The sequence below is a fragment of the Scyliorhinus torazame genome, chromosome 16 (assembly GCF_047496885.1).
Source record: "Scyliorhinus torazame isolate Kashiwa2021f chromosome 16, sScyTor2.1, whole genome shotgun sequence".
Taxonomy (NCBI): Eukaryota; Metazoa; Chordata; class Chondrichthyes; order Carcharhiniformes; family Scyliorhinidae; genus Scyliorhinus; species Scyliorhinus torazame.
Window position 1 is genome coordinate 35,515,709 of NC_092722.1, and position 18,586 is coordinate 35,534,294.

Here is an 18,586-nt window from a genome sequence, read left to right on the forward strand (position 1 = left end):
CCACAGAGCAGAGCTTCAGGGGAGGTCAAAGGCCTGGCCCAGCTTCCAGCAGCAATATTAAACCCCCTCCTATTTTCATCATAAAACCTGGTGACCTGACCAGTGCCACCTCCCCTTTCTCCACTCAACCCCATAAAAGATTTAAAGAAACACAGCAACATCTCAAGTTAATTCCTCCAAGTTTCAAAAAGAGCAGTGACTAGATTTTTCTTCTTCTACAGATAAGAAAACAATCTAACCAAGTCACAGTCTGGGGGAAAAATACCAATCAGATCATGTAAAATTACATCAATGTAGTAGTTAAGAGCCTCAACCCACCACTCAAGTCAGTGTCATACTGATTATAAATAAGTCAAAAATGAAATATTGAGATATTAGCCTGCAGAATGCATCACTCATACATTAAATCAAGTACCATGTTCCAAATAGGGTCTGTTTAATTGCTGAAGCACTGGGCTGCTGTGGGCAAGTGCCAGAGGCTTGGGGGGGGGGGGGGGGGGGGGTAGCTCCATGCAGTGTTCAATGCAGCCCTCTGTTGGACTTCTCAAAATGCTAGCATACAAAGGGGATTTTTTTTTTTTTTTAAATGTTAATTAATTTTTATGGGATGTGGGCATCGCAGGTTAGGCAGCATTTGTTGCCCATCCATCATTGTCCTAGAGAAGGAGGTGGTGAGCTGCCTTCTCAAACCGCTGCAGTCCATGTGGTGTAAGTACTCACAGTGTGCTATTAGGGAGGGAGTTCCAGGATTTTGACCCAGCAACAGTGAAGGATCGCTGATATATTTCCAAGTCGGGATGGTGAGTGGCTTGGACGGGAACTTGCAGGTGGTGGTGTTCTCAGGTATCTGCTGCCCTCGTCCTAGATGGTAGTCGTCATGGGTTTGGAAGGTGCTGCCCAACGAGCCTTGGTGAGTTCCTGCAATGCATCTTTTAGATGGTACACACGGCTGCTACTGTGCTTCGGTGGTGGAGGGTGTGAATATATGTGGAAGAGGTGCCAATCAGGTGAGCATTGTTGAGCATCTCGAGTGTTGAAGCTGCACTCATCCAGGCAAGCATATATCAAAGCCAAGTGTTTCCCCAGTCGTAAAAGGAGAATCACACCTCTGAGATGGGCCACTGTCCCATCTCATAGCAATGGGTTTCAGTCGCACTCATCCAGAGCTTGCAGCAAGATCAGGGTCAGAAACGCTGAGGGATGAGAAGTTCCCCTTCCAGCAAACATAACCCCACAGCTCACACTCTCGGCTGAGGAAGGTTCTGGATTCGAGGCCCACTCCATGACCTGATGTGTAGTATGGAGGGGATGCTGCACTATTGGGCGTCCAGTCTTTCAGAGGAGACGTTAAACTGAGGCTCAAGCTGCCCTCTCAGGTGTACAAAAAAGCCCATGGCTTATTTTGAAGAGCAGGGAAGGTACATATCTTGTGCCCTGGCCAATATGTACCCTAAAAGGTCAGCTGAGATCACTATTCCATTGCCATTTGCAGGAGGTTGCTATGTAAACATGCTGACTGCCATGTTTCATACATTACTATGGCAATATTACAACAGTTCAAAACTACTTCATTGGCTGGAAGGTACTTTGAGACAGTTGGTGGTCATGAAAAGCTCTAAATAAATGCAAGGTTTCCTTTTAATTCAAGAAGAGAGAAAAGCAGGGAACGCAAGGTGTCCAATATCAGGAATAGGGAAAATGTCAGGGTCTACTATTACGGAAATGTTAAGAAGGTTCTCGAAAACCATACGATTAGGCAATATCGACAAATTTATGAAGGGGAAATTGCGATTGACAAATCTGTTGCGTTTTTGAGAGTTGTAATGAGCAGGATATGTAAAGGGGGACACCAGTTGGGGCGGCACGTGGCACAATGGTTAGCATTGCTGCCTACGGCGCTCAGGACCTGGGTTCGAATCCCGGCCCTGGGTCACTGTCCATGTGGAGTTTGCGCATTCACCCCATGTCTGCGTGGGTTTCACCCCCACAGCCCAAAGATATGCAGGTTAGGAGGATTTTCCATGCTAAATTGCCCCTTAAATGGAAAAAATTAATTGGGTACTCTAATTTTTTTTTATTTTTTTTTAAAAAGGGGGGGGGGGGGACCACCAGTGGATGCAAAGTATTGGATTGTCAAAAAGCATTTCCATAGCATTTGATCTCCAATATCAGACAAAGTTAGAGCTGAAGCTACTGGGTCCAAATATTAACACGAACTGAGGTTTGACTAACAGGACAGAAAATAGAGTAGGAATAAGCAGGCCACTTTCAGGTTGTGGGAAGTATTACGAAGATCAGTTCTTGGGTTTCAGCGGTTTACAATCGACAAGAATGACCTAGACAAGGGGCTGACTAATGAATCCAAGTTTGCTGATGATGCAAACTTGTGTGGGGAAAATAAGTTGCAAGAAGGACGGTCAAGGGATGTAGATAGGTTAATTGAATGGGCAAAGAACACAGCAGGGATATAATGTGTGGACGTGTAAAGTTATCTACTTTGGAAGGAAAATAGAAAAACAGAATTTTGTTTTTTTGAATGGAATGACTGGGAATGCTGGTATTCAGAGATCTTAGTGTCCTTGTCCATGAATCACAAAAGTCAACATGCAGGTTCAGTGAGCAATTAGGGAAGAAAAGGGTATGCTAGCCTTTATTAAAAATGGATTGAAGTAAAAGAGTGAAGAAGTCTTACTGCAATTTGAGTAGAGCTTTGGTGAGATCACACCTGGTGTACTGTGTACAGTTTTAATCTCCTTACCCAATGTTAGCCTTGGAATGAACACAGTGGAGGTTCACTAGACTGAGGGAATGGTCCTCTTAAGGATAGACTGAGTGCACTTGGATTATATTCCCTGAAAATTAGGAGAATGAGAGGTGATCTCATTGAAACATTAAACAAATTTAAGGGATCAATAGAGAAGACACTGGAAGGACGTTTTCCCTGACTGGGAGTCTAGAACTAGGAGTTACAGGGTCACAGAATAAAGGACTGGGATGAGGAGAAACTTCTTCATGCAGAAGGTTGGGGAACTTTGGAATACTCCATCCTAGGGAGGTGTCCATGCTCAGGTATTGAAGATATCCAAGACAGAGATTGCTGGAATGTTGGGATACTAAGGTGATAAGAGATGTGGGGAGGTGCAAATGAGGTAGATCAGCCATGATCTCATTGAATGGTGGAGCAGGCTCGAAGGAACAAATGGCTTACACTCCTGCTCCAAGTAAGAAGTGAATTCCAAGATGTCCGACAACTGAGTGACATTTCTTCCCTTCCATGTAGTGGTTAGTTTTCCAATTGATGGTGCAGGAGTTTATCCAAAAGCACAAGCAATCAAATGTCAAAGATGCACATTCTGTGCACCACTGTGAGGCTAGCAGGGAATGAGCTCAGCTGGAAATGGAGGTGAATGCTTAGCAGGGATATAAAATGTCATCACTTTGTCCTCTGCAATGGATTGTACTTTAGAACAGTTCTCTTCTGGGTGTTACTGCACACCATGAACATCATTTGGGTGTTTGGATACTTTCTACTCAATGAATCTTGCTCCATGGTTATAGACTCGAATCCCACAGTTCCACAAAAATTCAGCATTAGACTCCCCAACACTTGCAGCTTCCGAGATTTTGGGGTGTTGGGACTACACCCCACACTCTGATTATAAATCAAGTATTTATAACCTTATGTTGAATGTTGCTGTATAGAATCCACCCAAACCGCCAAATGTCCGAGGGGAATAGTAATTTGAAAAGAAAAAAATTATATATGGAGTCACTTCAATCTTTAAGCACCAATGATATATTAACTGCTTCACCCAGGAATCAAACTTGCATACATCTAATCCTATTTTGCCAGGGATACTCCTGCAGAAGTGGCATAGCTGTGACAAGATGGAGTCTGATACAGAAAATCCTCATTTTGAACATCCGAATAGTAATTAGAATTGACACTGGCCAGTCTTCCTATCAAAACTAGCTCAATTTATATAGATTGATCCCCACTCCAGCCACATTAGTCTCCTGTAGCATGCAGAAGGTAATGAGTTGCAAAGCATGTTCCATATTCACCACTCCCATCAGGTGACAGTGACTATGCAACATTCTTCCACAACAATCTGTATTGCAATGTGAACAAAATGCAGGGGTGTTCAGAAAACAGATACATTCACCTGCAAACATTTGTCTGGATAACAGGAGATCCCATTTGGATTCAAGGTGGGATGTTATTCTGTGCTGCGCACGGTTTCATACGCTTTCCCAGTCCTCCCAATACACAAAAAGTGCAAACACTTACACATTGGCACAGTTCACAAATGAGGAAAGCTCCGATTGTGGCTTCTTCATGATTATCCTGAATGTCCACGTTTATGACATGCACTGACTGGAATGTCTCCTGTTCCCTCGAGTTCAGATCTGGGAAATCATAACATGGGGCATCAGCAAACCAGCTTTCACAAGCAGCTAGGTCAAAGGGTTGGCGAACACAAGGGATGACCTTTTTACCTTCAAGCACCTGATCGTATACTCGCTCCTCACAGGTCACTATTAGATCAAACTGGTCTTTGCAGGTCTGGAAACGCTCCGGTCGGGATTTTATCCGCTTGTTTCTGTCCAACATGTGGAGAATTCCATTCTGTGTATATCTGTACTGAGGTCAAGGAATTTAATGCACACACGGCGTTAACTATAAATTTCCATTTGCCTGGATGAGTGCAGCTCCAACAAAACTCAAGAAGCTCAACACTATCCAGGACAAAGTAGTCGGTTTGATTGCCACCCCATTCACCACTTCCAACAGCAATGCACAGGGGCAGGCGTGTGCACCATCTACAAGATGCACTGCAGTAACTCACCAAGACTCCTTTGGCAGCTCCTTCCAAATCCATGACCAAGGACAAGGGCAGTATCCACTTGCAGGTTCCCCTTCAAGCCATACACCGTCCCGATTTGAAACCATAGCAATGTTTCGTCACAAATGCTGGGTCAAAATCCTGGAACTCCCTTCCTACCAGCACTGAGAGTGTACCTGCAACATATGGGCTGCAGCACTTCCAAGATGATGGCTCACCATCAGCTTCTCAAAGGCAATTAGGGATGGGCAATAAATGCTCGGCTAGCAGGCAACACTCAGATCCTGTGAAAGAATTTTAAAAGAGGATCGGCATTTTCCATAACCAAAGCTCATTGCTGGATGAAGCCGAGCCAACTGCATCCATTTATAATATAATATAATAATCGCTTATTGTCACAAATAGGCTTCAATGAAGTTACTGTGAAAAGCCCCTAGTCACCACATTCCGGCACCTGTTCGGGGAGGTCGGTACGGGAATTGAACCCGCGCTGCTGGCATTGTTCTGCATTACAAGCCAGCTGTTTAGCCCACTGTGCTAAACCAGCCCCTTGAAGATTTACATCTTCAAATCAACTCTGGGCTGAATAAAGGGACAGAAATTAAGACCACAAGACCAGAAATTCCTTTCAGACGGCCTGATGCAGGTTCCTAATTTGCTTGTTGCTCCTTATATACATGCTATATTCACTAAAATATGGGCATTACTGGCTAGGCCAGCATTTATTGCCCATCCCCAACTGCCCTCAAGAAGGTGGTGGGGTGAGCTGCCATCTTAAACTGCTGCAAATTGTGGTTTGATACACTTGGCGCTGTTAGGTCCCAGGATTTTTGACCCAACGACAGCAAAGGAACTGATTTAGTACAGGAGCCTCTCACAAAAGTAATAAATGGGTTAGTTCAATAGTCTCGAGGACAAGTTACAAACCTGCACAGTGTATGGAGTTGGTGACTTATTGGTACCAACAGTAATGGAGTGCCTTGGCCTGAGAGCGGCGTCAGCGATGAATTGCATTTTCTCATTGTAATCATCCACTACTGTGACATTTAAAGTTAAGGCAGTGAACAGGTTGTTTTTGGCCATGTTGTTTACAACCCCCGCCACTCCCTCTCCCAAAACCTGGTCAGAAACTGTTTTCTAACCCAAATTATATACTTTTTAAATCTATCCCAATTAAACCAAAAGCAACATTTGATAGAATCAAAATTCTGCCCCAGTTTCCAGGCTACAACACTCAAATCTGTCATCACAGACAACAATAAACACAGCCTCCAATGCTGCAATCAGATGGGTTACAGCCTGGGTGGCCTGAAGGTTTGATTACTGCCGTGGACAGGGTTTTATGAAACCCAGCAAGGTAAATCACTGGCACTCAGTAATACAGAAGCACATCAACAGCTGCTTAGAATAACATGTTTCATTTGGTATGGAGCTAGAAAGGTCAGTAACATGGTCACAAAATTACAGACTAGGATCTCTCCCCCACATAGCCTGGAACACTAGGACGAGGATTCAGTTTGTAAATAGGTATTGCGATTTCTATGGCGATTTCATTTCTCCTCTAACGTCCTCCAATGAAGGTTACCTGGCAGAGGGAATATCCTATTAACTATCACAATACACTGGACATCTGCCATCTAAATGACTTAATCTTTCTATCCAGAAACCCTAGCACTTTAATTGTTTGCAAAAACTGGGCCCCAATAAGAGCCCGGCAGGTAAAAGAGAAATGCAACTTTATGGGAAGAAACAAAGTATTTTAACTGTAGTAAATAGCTTGTGGACTGAACAAGTGAGGTCAGGTTTTAAAATGTGACACATCAGTGACCAGCTCAGAAACACAGTCAGCCACCACAGATGCATGTGTACACATCAGGCCCCAGTAGAGATCAGCAAATTGCTTTAGCCTGGTTGATTCTTCAATGCAGAAATCAGTCACTCCGGTAGATTCCGTTTTTTCTTTACACAAATGATTGGTTAAATTGTTTGTGGTGGTTATCTTGTTCAGTAATTAGCTTTTAAATTCCTTACAACTTAACAATGGAACTAAGTGGTACCAGAATTGCCATTAGATGTTCATACATTTTAATTTGCTGCAATTTTCTCTGGAATAATGAGAAATCTGGAATCTGACCCTTGCAATAGGATAAAATCAGAGAGACAAAGCAATTGCCAGCTCCAGATGGAGATAATGCAAAATAACATTACCTTTCTTAGCTTCAGGACACCCCATAGTGCTTTACAGGAAATTAATTCATTGTGCAGCGTGGTCATCTTTGTAATGCAGGGAAAAGGGGACAGCCAATACCTTATGTTAAAAAGTTAGCCAAATAGGCGCATGCAGTCAGTGCTAAAAGGTTAGGAGGCACGTTCACACCAATATCGATCTCCTGCTCACAAATCCAACCTCAGATGGAAGTTGAGAGATCTTACTGATGATCAGCTAGTCCCACACAGGGCGTTAGGATAGAATGTTCTCTGCCTGGCATGCAGTCCTGTCCATTCAGATAGTTGCAAGTCATCGTCCACCTATCACTTCAGTTATTATCAGTGTGTGGCAGTGGTTAGAGGGGAGAAGGGTTTGTTAAAGTAGTGTGCGACTGAACTGCAATAGTGAGGGCCAAGGGTTGATTCATGGTCCCATGTTGAATGATTAAAATACCCAAAAATACCCCAATTGGCCTCTGCATCTTCGCACTTTTTTTTTTGAAGGGGAGGGGATGGTGGGAGTAGGGAGGGACTAGGTTCTCGCACGCAACTTCCACCAAGCATTTTTATTGAAACTAAAAAGTTTGCATATGTCTGGTCAGGCTCATTTGTCTCTCACCCCAACTGAACAGTCTATCAACAGTTACTGTTTGAGCCTTGTGAACATAAGAACTAGAAGCAGGAGTAGACCATCTGGCCCCTCGAGCCTGCTCCACCATTCAATGAGATCATGGCTGATCTTTTGTGGACTCAGCTCCACTTTCCGGCCCGAACACCATAACCCTTAATCCCTTTATTCTTCAAAAAACTATCTTTATCTTAAAAACATTTAATGAAGGAGCCTCTACTGCTTCACTGGGCAAGGAATTCCATAGATTCACAACCCTTTGGGGGAAGAAGTTCCTCCTAAACTCAGTCCTAAATCTACTTCCCCTTATTTTGAGGCTATGCCCCCTAGTTCTGCTTTCACCTGCCAGTGGAAACAACCTGCCCGCATCTATCCTATCTATTCCCTTCATAATTTTCTATGTTTCTACAAGATCCCCCCTCATCCTTCAAAATTCCAACGAGTACAGTCCCAGTCTACTCAACCTCTCCTCGTAATCCAACCCCTTCAGCTCTGGGATTAACCTAGTGAATTTCCTCTGCACACCCTCCAGTGCCAGTACGTCCTTTCTCAAGTAAGGAGACCAAAACTGAACACAATACTCCAGGTGTGGCCTCACTAACACCTTATACAATTGCAGCAGAACCTCCCTAGTCTTAAACTCCATCCCTCTAGCAATGAAGGACAAAATTCCATTTGCCTTCTTAATCACCTGTTGCACCTGTAAACCAACTTTTTGCGACTCATGCACTGGCACACCCAGGTCTCTCTGCACAGCAGCATGATGTAATATTTTATCATTTAAATAATAATCCCCTTTGCTGTTATTCCTACCAAAATGGATAACCTCACATTTGTCAACATTGTATTCCATCTGCCAGATCCTAGCCCATTCACTTAGCCTATCCAAATCCCTCTGCAGACCTCCAGTATCCTCTGCACTTTTTGCTTTACCACTTATCTTAGTGTCGTCTGCAAACTTGGACACATTGCCCTTGGTCCCCAACTCCAAATCATCTATGTAAATTGTGAACAGTTGTGGGCCCAACACTGATCCCCGAGGGACACCACTAGCTACTGATTGCCAACCAGAGAAACACCCATTAATCCCCACGCTTTGCTTTCTATTAATTAACCAATCCTCTATCCATGCTACTACTTTTCCATTAATGCCATGCATCTTTATCTTATGCAGCAACCTTTTGTGTGGCACCTTGTCCCTTTCTACCGTCCTTCCTTTTTGTTGGTATAAACCTTTGCTGAGCACTGTGAAAAATTGCTTGGAAGGTTCTTCACTGTTTCACCATAAAGTCTTTGCTCCCAGTCTACCTTAGCTAGTTCTTCTCTCATCCCATTGTAATCTCCTTTGTTTAAGCATAAAACACTAGTGCTTGATTTTACCTTCTCACCCTCCATCTGTATTTTAAATTCCACCATATTGTGATCGCTCCTTCCGAGAGGATCCCCAACTACGAGATCCTGAATCAATCCTGTCTCATTACACAGGACCAGATCTAGAACCGCTTTTTCCCCTCGTAGGTTCCATTACATACTGTTCTAGGAAACTATCGCGGATACATTCTATAAACTCCTCCTCAAGGCTGCCTTGACCGACCTGGTCAAACCAATCGACATGTAGATTAAAATCCCCCATGATAACTGCTGTACCATTTCTACATGCATTAGTTATTTCTTTGTTTATTGCCTGCCCCACCATAATGTTCCTATTTGGTGGCCTACAGACTGTTCCTATCAGTGACTTTTTCGCCTTACTATTCCTGATTTCCACCCAAATGGATTCAACCTTATCCTCCATAGCACCGATGTCATCCCTTACTGTCGCCCGGATGTCATCCTTAAATAACAGAGCTACACCACCTCCCTTACCATCCACTCTGTCCTTCCGAATAGTTTGATACCCTCGGATATTTAACTCCCAGTCGTGACCATCCTTTAACCATGTTTCAGTAATGGCCACTAAATCAGTCATTCACGATGATTTGCGCCATCAACTCATTTACCTTATTCTGAATACTACGAGCATTCAGGTAAAGTACACTTATGTTGCCTTTTTTACCTCTGTTCTGAATCTTAACACCTCGATCAGTAACCTCTCCTAAGTTATATTTGCTCTTAACCTTTCTCCTAATTTTCCTTGTCGTTGAACCCATATCTTCATGTAACAACTTGCCGCGTCGCTTACCATTAATGTTTTCACTTCCCGTTTTATTCCTTTTAGTATTCCTGGTCCTATTCACTGAGCTTCCGTCAGTCACTGTACCTTGTACTGTCGCCCTTTTTGATTTTTGACTATGGCTTCTCTGCCTTACACTTTTCCCCTTACTACCTTTTGTTTCTGTCCCTGTTTTACTACCTTCCAACTTCCTGCATCGGTTCCCATCCCCCTGCCACATTAGTTGACCCAGTGAAGAGTAGCACTGGGTCAGATACAGGTAGGCAAGCTGTAATGGCAGAAATTTGGCCTGGCAACAGTCAGTGCTTAGGGAGAGGAAGGAGAAAACACAGCAAACAACGGTCAAAAGTCTGAATGACCACAGAGGAAAGGGTTTGCGCCGGGGAGGTTAGTGACAAGCAGTAAAAAAAAAAAAAAAAAATATGTAGTTGATCAAACTGCAAGCATAGAATCCCTATAGTGCAGGAGGCCATCAAGTCATTTGACCCATCAAGTTCAGGCAGCACAGTGGTTAGCACTGTTGCTTCACAGCGCCAGGGTCCCAGGTTCAATTCCCTGCTTGCGTCACTCCCTATGCCGACTCTTCACGTTCTCCCCGTGTCTGCGTGGGTTTCCTCCGGGTGCTCCGGTTTCATCCCACAAGTCGAAAGATGTGCTGTTAGGTAATTTGGACATTCTGAATTCTCCCTCCATGTACCTGAACAGTCGCCGGAATGTGGAGACTAGAGGCTTTTCACAGTGACTTCATTGCAGTGTTAAAAAGTCAGAACCGACCCTCAGAGCACCCAACCTAGCCCCCCCCCCCCCCCACTCTATCCCCTCAAGCCCACCTAACTTGCACATCTTTCGACTGTGGGAGTAATCTGGAGTACCCAGAGGTAACCCACGCTGACACGGAGAGAATGTGCAATCATAGACAACCACCACAGGCCAGATTTGAACCACGGGTCCCTGGCACTGTGAGGCAGCAGTGCTAACCACTGTGCCACATCATACTGAAGTGGTAGGAAAGCCCTTCTGGAGTAGTTGGGCAGAGGGCAGTATGGAAATGAGGAGATGAAAATCAAAATATACATTGTGAACCAAGTAGTTTGGTAATTTGTGGCAAGGTTACACAGAGACCCTTGTTAGTGCTGAAAGGACAGTGTCAAGCAGTAGTGACATCTATAGTGTGTAGTACATTCATAGTAGTTGACTTTCACAACCTCAAGATCTTACCCTATTCCTTATCCTGGGTCCTAGTACAGGTCAAATTAACTAGTTACCAAAGACAAGGGGGAAAATGTGAAACTGTCAGAAATTCAGTGATGTCTGGAAATGTTAACGCAAGAGCAAAACTAAAACACACACCAACTCAGAACATGGTCATAATGAAACCGCCAAAACATTCTGCTGAGCACAGAAAGGTTTATTTTAAATATACAAGTCACTGCAGACGTTTTACATCAATAATCTGAAGGTTACAGGAATAAACCAGCCCAAATTAGATCAGCATTGATATCCACAATTATCCCAACAGTTTACATCCACTATTTAAACACATACCTGTTCTCAACACCCAGAATGTCTGGACATCGCTGCTTCCTTCTCTCTCACTGGAATAATGATTAATTCTAGTTTTCCATCTCGAACACACCAAATATGGACCACTTGTTCTCTGGTGTCCTCAGGCAAAAATGTCAGGTCAGAGGTCTAACGTTTCACGCGCCAACACATTTTTGCCCTTCAACAAGTGTTCATTTTAATAACAGAAATGTAAAGGAGGCAAGGTTAGGGAGACATCCAAATACAAAGATTAAGTACTGGCTGTGTATTTAAAGCATGGATTTGTGGATCAGCTTGGGGAGCAAGGAGGGCTGCAAGGTTATAAAAACATCCTTTCCTACTCCAACATGCCCCCATTGCTGAAGAACGTTTCCAAAATCCGCACTAGGCATTAAAGCAATAAAACTGCATTTGTTTGAAGAACAATTTATTGCGTGCTGGCTTTGACCACCAAGAACCCAAGTTTCATCTAGTAAAATAAAAGCAAAAAACTGCAGATGTTGGAAATCTGAAATAAAGTACTGGAAATACTCAGCAGGTCTGGCGGCATCGGTGGACAGAGAAAGTTAATATTTTGAGTCAAATATGACTCTTGAGCTAATGTTGTGAGTTGCATATGACTCTTGTTCAGAACTCTGTAGGTTGCCACAGATTTCCCATCCCGATTTTATTACCTATGTGGTATCTGGTTGATTCACATGGAGATTATGGACATTAAGTGGAAGGGGGGTCCACAAGGTCCACAGATCATTCATGGAATATGGAAGATTGGGTTAGAAGAGCCAAATACTCTTTCTTTATTCCAAGTCATACATGCGTTCAGCAAGCATAAAGAAATGTCAGTCTAGTCTGTGCTGCATCAGCCAACTCCACACAGGCAACACTTGGGAATCTTTCTCTGCATGCCCACCCAGGGGGAAACAACACCTGCTCACCATTGTTGTTTTCTTTATGAAGTTCCTTGGAATTGGTTCCATTTTTTACTGGACAAGTTTGCTCATCGTTAAGGTTTATTTATTAATGCTTTCTCATTAGTTCCGCTAATATAAAACTAATGTCTGGGAGATTTAGCCTGAGCGCACTTAAATGTACAAATGGCCTCCATACCTACTGTAATGTGGTCAGATTCTCACCACATTTCAATCAATACTCAAAGGCTATGTAAAACCTTATTTTCTTCAACATAATGCTTCTGTTGCGGTACAGCTTTTTTCCCCTCTCTTGTAGGTTCTACGAGGCCACAATCCTCGTGGAACGTTCAGGCTCGAAACACACTGTGCACGCCTCGTCTTTCTCTGAAGCCCAGGTTTGCTGATTAGACAACTTAATCTTGCCCTCACCCGACTGCTGCACGCACTTTCCATTAGAGTGTCACTAGACAGGACTGGGAACACCGATGTCCCCTCCCCAACACAAGACGCCTTTCAGTGTGGTAACCACCGCTCTCATTGGGATGGCTAACACAACACAGCCAGGGATCAAACCTGGCATTTTTCTATGGAAAATAAAAGGAAATCACTACGGATACCGGAATCTAAAACATAAACAGAAAATGCTGGACTATCTCAGCAGGCTGACAGCATCTGTGCACAGAGAAAGAACGGAGCTAGCGTGGAGTCTGGATGACTCTTCATTAAAACTAGACGGGACTGGTAACAGGAGATTTAGATGTTGCGCGTGCGGCTGTGTGTGTGGGGGGTGCGAGAAGCTGGATAGAGGACCAGTGATAGATGGAGATTGACAATGACGTCATGGACAAAAAAGGACAAAGGGAATGTAAATGGTGGTGAGATTTACTAAGAAGGATGCTGATAGTGGCACATTAAGATATCAGAATGTGTTAATCATAGACTTTACAGTGCAGGAGGCCATTCGGCCCATCAAGTCTGCACCGGTTCTTGGAAAGAGCACCCTACCCAAGGTCCACACCTCCACCCTATCCCCATAACCCAGTAACCCCACCCAATACGAAGGGCAATTTTGGACACGAAGGGCAATTTATCATGGCCAATCCACCTATCCCGCACATCTTTGGACTGTGGGAGGAAACCGGAGCACCCGGAGGAAACCCACACACACACGGGGAGGATGTGCAGACTCCGCACAGACAGTGACCCACGCTGGGAATCGAACTTAGGACCCTGGAGCTGTGAAGCAATTGTGCTATCCACAATGCTACCGTGCTGCCCCAAGTTAATGGCAGACCAGAAATGAGCATCGTCACAAAGGACAACTTGGAGGGGAACAGATGGTGAAGGAAAACCAGATTGATGGAAGAAATGAAAATGAGTTGATAGAAATAAAAATGGGGTGAAGGTGGAGGACGGAGTTCACAGTCTGAAGCAGCTGAACTCAAAATGTCAAGTGCGGAAGACTGTTGCATGCCTAATGGGAAGAGGTGGTGCTGTTCCTCCAGTTTGCATTGGGCTTCACTGGATCATTGCAGCAGGCCAAGGAGGATTTCTCTGGTCCGTTTGGCTCCTGAGAGAAAGCGTAAACTCATTTTCAATTCAACTTCAGATGAGAAGGTTGGGGATATCTCCCTTCACACTGGCAACGGTTATCCCAGGTGGAGTTCACTGGATGCCTCTGGTCTGAACATACTGCTTGGTCTAAACATACAGCTGCACTTACAATGAAAGATTGTCTGTGTACAATCTAATATAACCTACATGTGAAGCAGACAAAGAACAGCTGGCCCATTAACTGCAACTGCTTTTTATGCTCATTTAAGTACAAATGATTGGAGAACGAATTCCACTCCATAACAGGTGCAAACAACCAGAACAAGAGAAGTATGGGTCTGATTATTCATATGCTAATAGAGGATTGGTGCTGCACAAGATCGAGAATGGTACATCACGGACTTCCGGGTGAGGCGATGACCAGCTGAGTCGCACGTTTCGGCAGCTCCCGGTGAAACTGACCTTTGGGCTCTTGATAGGAGCCCCAACGGCAATTTTGACGGCTAAAAACACTGTGCGGTAAACCAGAAGGGAATCCCCCCTGGATACGGATGAAAAAGGAGGAGAAAGTGGCCGGATTGCAGTGGATCCTTTAGAACAGCGGCAAGGAAGGCAGGCAAAAACCAAGATGGCGTCGGAAGGTGGCAGTTTAACATGGGGCCCTGAACAACAAGAGTTCTTGAAATGCTGTGTGGAAGAGATCAAAAAGGAAGTGAAGAAAGAGCTGTTGGCCCCGATACTACAGGCGATCGAAGGGCTAAAGGAGGAACAAAAGACCCAGGAGCGGGAGCTTCGGGTCGTGAAGGCAAAGGCAGCCGAGAATGAGGACGATATACAGGGCCTGGTGGTGAAGACGGAGACGCAGGAGGCACATCAGAAACGATGTGTGGAAAGGTTGGAGGCACTGGAAAACAACGCAAGGAGGAACAACCTGAGGATTCTTGGTCTTCCTGAAGGTGTGGAGGGAGCGGACGTCGGGGCATATGTGAGCACGATGCTGCACTCGTTAATGGGAGCGGAGGCCCCGGCGGGTCCGCTGGAGGTGGAGGGAGCATACCGAGTTATGGCGCGAAGACCGAGAGCAGGAGAAATTCCCAGAGCCATAGTGGTGAGATTCCTCCGTTTTAAGGATAGAGAAATGGTCTTTAGATGGGCAAAGAAAACTCGGAGAAGTAAATGGGAGAACGCGGTGATCCACGTTTATCAAGACAGGAGTGCGGAGGTGGCGAGAAGGAGGGCGAGCTTTAATCGGGCCAAGGCCGTGCTTCATAAAAAGATAAAATTTGGAATGCTGCAACCGGCAAGACTGTGGGTCACATATCGAGGGAGGCACCACTACTTTGAGACGGCGGATGAAGCGTGGACTTTTATTGTGGAAGAAAAACTGGAATGAGCGGGTTATTAAAAAGAACATTTGAACAAAGTGGTGGAGCGAATGTGGGGGGCGAAGAGGGGGGTTTAAAAAGGGGGGAAAGAGGAGTTTTATGTACTAATCCTGCGATGTGGTAACTTTGCTCTCTTCCACAGGTGGTGATGGGGGGGGAGGAGGGGAGGTGGAGGAGATGGGGCGTTGGCCAGTGGGGGCGGGGCCAAGGGAGAAGCGCGGGCTTGGTTCCCGCGCTATGATAATCATGGCGGGAATAGAGAAGCAGGAAGGAGGGGTCGTCGCACGGTGCGAGCCGAGGTCACGGGGGGAAGCCGAGGTCGGCCAGAGTTTGCTGACTTCTGGGAGCAACATGGGGGGAGTAATTACGCTAGCGGGGGATCTAGCGGGGGGGTGGGAGGGGGGAATTACTGGGTTGCTGCTGCTGGGGAGAGGGGGGAGCTGGGATGGGAGGGGATGGGCGGGGGGGCACTGCCTGGGGGAGATACAGCTGCGTGGGAACCGGGTGAGGAGCTGGAAAAAGGGGATGGCTAATCGACAAGGGGGGGGGGCAGGAAGCCCCCCAACCCGGCTGATCACGTGGAACGCGAGGGGGCTGAACGGGCCGATAAAGAGGGCACGGGTACTCGCACACCTTAAGAAACTTAAGGCAGATGTGGTTATGTTACAGGAAACGCACCTGAAACTGATAGACCAGGTTAGGCTACGCAAAGGATGGGTGGGGCAGGTGTTCCATTCGAGGCTAGATGCGAAAAACAGGGGGGTGGCTATATTAGTGGGGAAGCGGGTAATGTTAGAGGCAAAGACTATAGTGGCGGATAACGGGGGCAGATACGTGATGGTGAGTGGCAAACTACAGGGGGAGACGGTGGTTTTGGTAAACGTATATGCCCCGAACTGGGATGATGCCAATTTTATGAGGCGGATGCTAGGACGCATTCCGGACCTAGAGATGGGAAAGCTGATAATGGGGGGAGATTTTAACACGGTGTTGGAACCAGGGCTGGATAGGTCGAAGTCCAGGACTGGAAGGAAGCCGGCAGCAGCCAAGGTACTTAAAGATTTTATGGAGCAGATGGGAGGTGTAGACCCGTGGAGATTTAGCAGACCTAGGAGTAAGGAGTTCTCGTTTTTCTCCTATGTCCATAAAGTCTACTCGCGAATAGACTTTTTTGTGCTGGGAAGGGCGTTGATCCCGAAGGTGAGGGGAACGGAGCATACGGCTATAGCCATTTCGGATCACGCTCCACACTGGGTAGACTTGGAGATAGGGGAGGAAACAGGAGGGCGCCCACCCTGGAGAATGGACATGGGACTAATGGCAGATGAGGGGGGGGTGTCTAAGGGTGAGGGGGTGCATTGAAAAGTACTTGGAACTCAATGATAATGGGGAGGTCCAGGTGGGAGTGGTCTGGGAGGCGCTGAAGGCGGTGGTTAGAGGGGAGCTGATATCAATAAGGGCACATAAAGGGAAGCAGGAGAGTAAGGAACGGAGCGGTTGCTGCAAGAACTTTTGAGGGTGGACAGACAATATGCGGAAGCACCGGAGGAGGGACTGTACAGGGAAAGGCAAAAGGCTACATGTAGAATTTGACTTGCTGACTACGGGCACTGCAGAGGCACAATGGAGGTTAGGCTACGCAAAGGATGGGTGGGGCAGGTGTTCCATTCGAGGCTAGATGCGAAAAACAGGGGGGTGGCTATATTAGTGGGGAAGCGGGTAATGTTAGAGGCAAAGACTATAGTGGCGGATAACGGGGGCAGATACGTGATGGTGAGTGGCAAACTACAGGGGGAGACGGTGGTTTTGGTAAACGTATATGCCCCGAACTGGGATGATGCCAATTTTATGAGGCGGATGCTAGGACGCATTCCGGACCTAGAGATGGGAAAGCTGATAATGGGGGGAGATTTTAACACGGTGTTGGAACCAGGGCTGGATAGGTCGAAGTCCAGGACTGGAAGGAAGCCGGCAGCAGCCAAGGTACTTAAAGATTTTATGGAGCAGATGGGAGGTGTAGACCCGTGGAGATTTAGCAGACCTAGGAGTAAGGAGTTCTCGTTTTTCTCCTATGTCCATAAAGTCTACTCGCGAATAGACTTTTTTGTGCTGGGAAGGGCGTTGATCCCGAAGGTGAGGGGAACGGAGCATACGGCTATAGCCATTTCGGATCACGCTCCACACTGGGTAGACTTGGAGATAGGGGAGGAAACAGGAGGGCGCCCACCCTGGAGAATGGACATGGGACTAATGGCAGATGAGGGGGGGGTGTCTAAGGGTGAGGGGGTGCATTGAAAAGTACTTGGAACTCAATGATAATGGGGAGGTCCAGGTGGGAGTGGTCTGGGAGGCGCTGAAGGCGGTGGTTAGAGGGGAGCTGATATCAATAAGGGCACATAAAGGGAAGCAGGAGAGTAAGGAACGGAGCGGTTGCTGCAAGAACTTTTGAGGGTGGACAGACAATATGCGGAAGCACCGGAGGAGGGACTGTACAGGGAAAGGCAAAAGGCTACATGTAGAATTTGACTTGCTGACTACGGGCACTGCAGAGGCACAATGGAGGAAGGCACAGGGTGTACAGTACGAATATGGGGAGAAGGCGAGCAGGTTGCTGGCACACCAATTGAGGAAAAGGGGAGCAGCGAGGGAAATAGGGGGAGTGAGGGATGAGGAAGGAGAGATGGAGCGAGGAGCGGAGAGAGTGAATGGAGTGTTCAAGACATTTTATAAAAAATTATATGAAGCTCAACCCCCGGATGGGAGGGGGAGAATGATGGGCTTTTTGGATCGGCTGGAATTTCCCAAGGTGGAAGAGCAGGAAAGGGTGGGACTGGGAGCACAGATAGAGGTAGAAGTGGTGAAAGGAATTCGGAGCATGCAGGCGGGAAAGGCCCCGGGACCGGATGGATTCCCAGTAGAATTCTATAGAAAATACGTGGACTTGCTCGCCCCGGTATTGACGAGGACTTTTAATGAGGCAAAGGAAAGGGGACAACTGCCCCCGACTATGTCTGAAGCAACGATATTGCTTCTCTTAAAGAAGGAAAAGGACCCGCTACAATGCTGGTCCTATAGACCTATTTCCCTCCTACATGTAGATGCCAAGATCCTGGCCAAGGTAATGGCAATGAGAATAGAGGAATGTGTCCCGGGGGTGGTCCACGAGGACCAAACTGGGTTTGTGAAGGGGAGACAGCTGAACACGAATATACGGAGGCTGTTAGGGGTAATGATGATGCCCCCACCAGAGGGGGAAACGGAGATAGTAGTGGCGATGGATGCCGAGAAAGCATTTGATAGAGTGGAGTGGGATTATTTGTGGGACGTGTTGAGGA

General features: G+C 46.2%; 1 protein-coding gene across 1 annotated transcript in view; it reads right to left on the bottom strand.

Annotated features, from left to right (window-relative positions):
- ssu72 (SSU72 homolog, RNA polymerase II CTD phosphatase) overlaps positions 1-18,586 on the bottom strand; it is a 132,958-nt gene that overhangs the window by 987 nt on the left and 113,385 nt on the right. Inside the window, exons 3-4 of the mRNA XM_072478249.1 lie at positions 4,501-4,640; positions 4,292-4,410 (exon numbers count right to left, since the gene is read on the bottom strand). Coding sequence (XP_072334350.1) covers positions 4,292-4,410; positions 4,501-4,640 — 259 coding nt within the window. The remainder of the gene's footprint in view (positions 1-4,291; positions 4,411-4,500; positions 4,641-18,586) is intronic.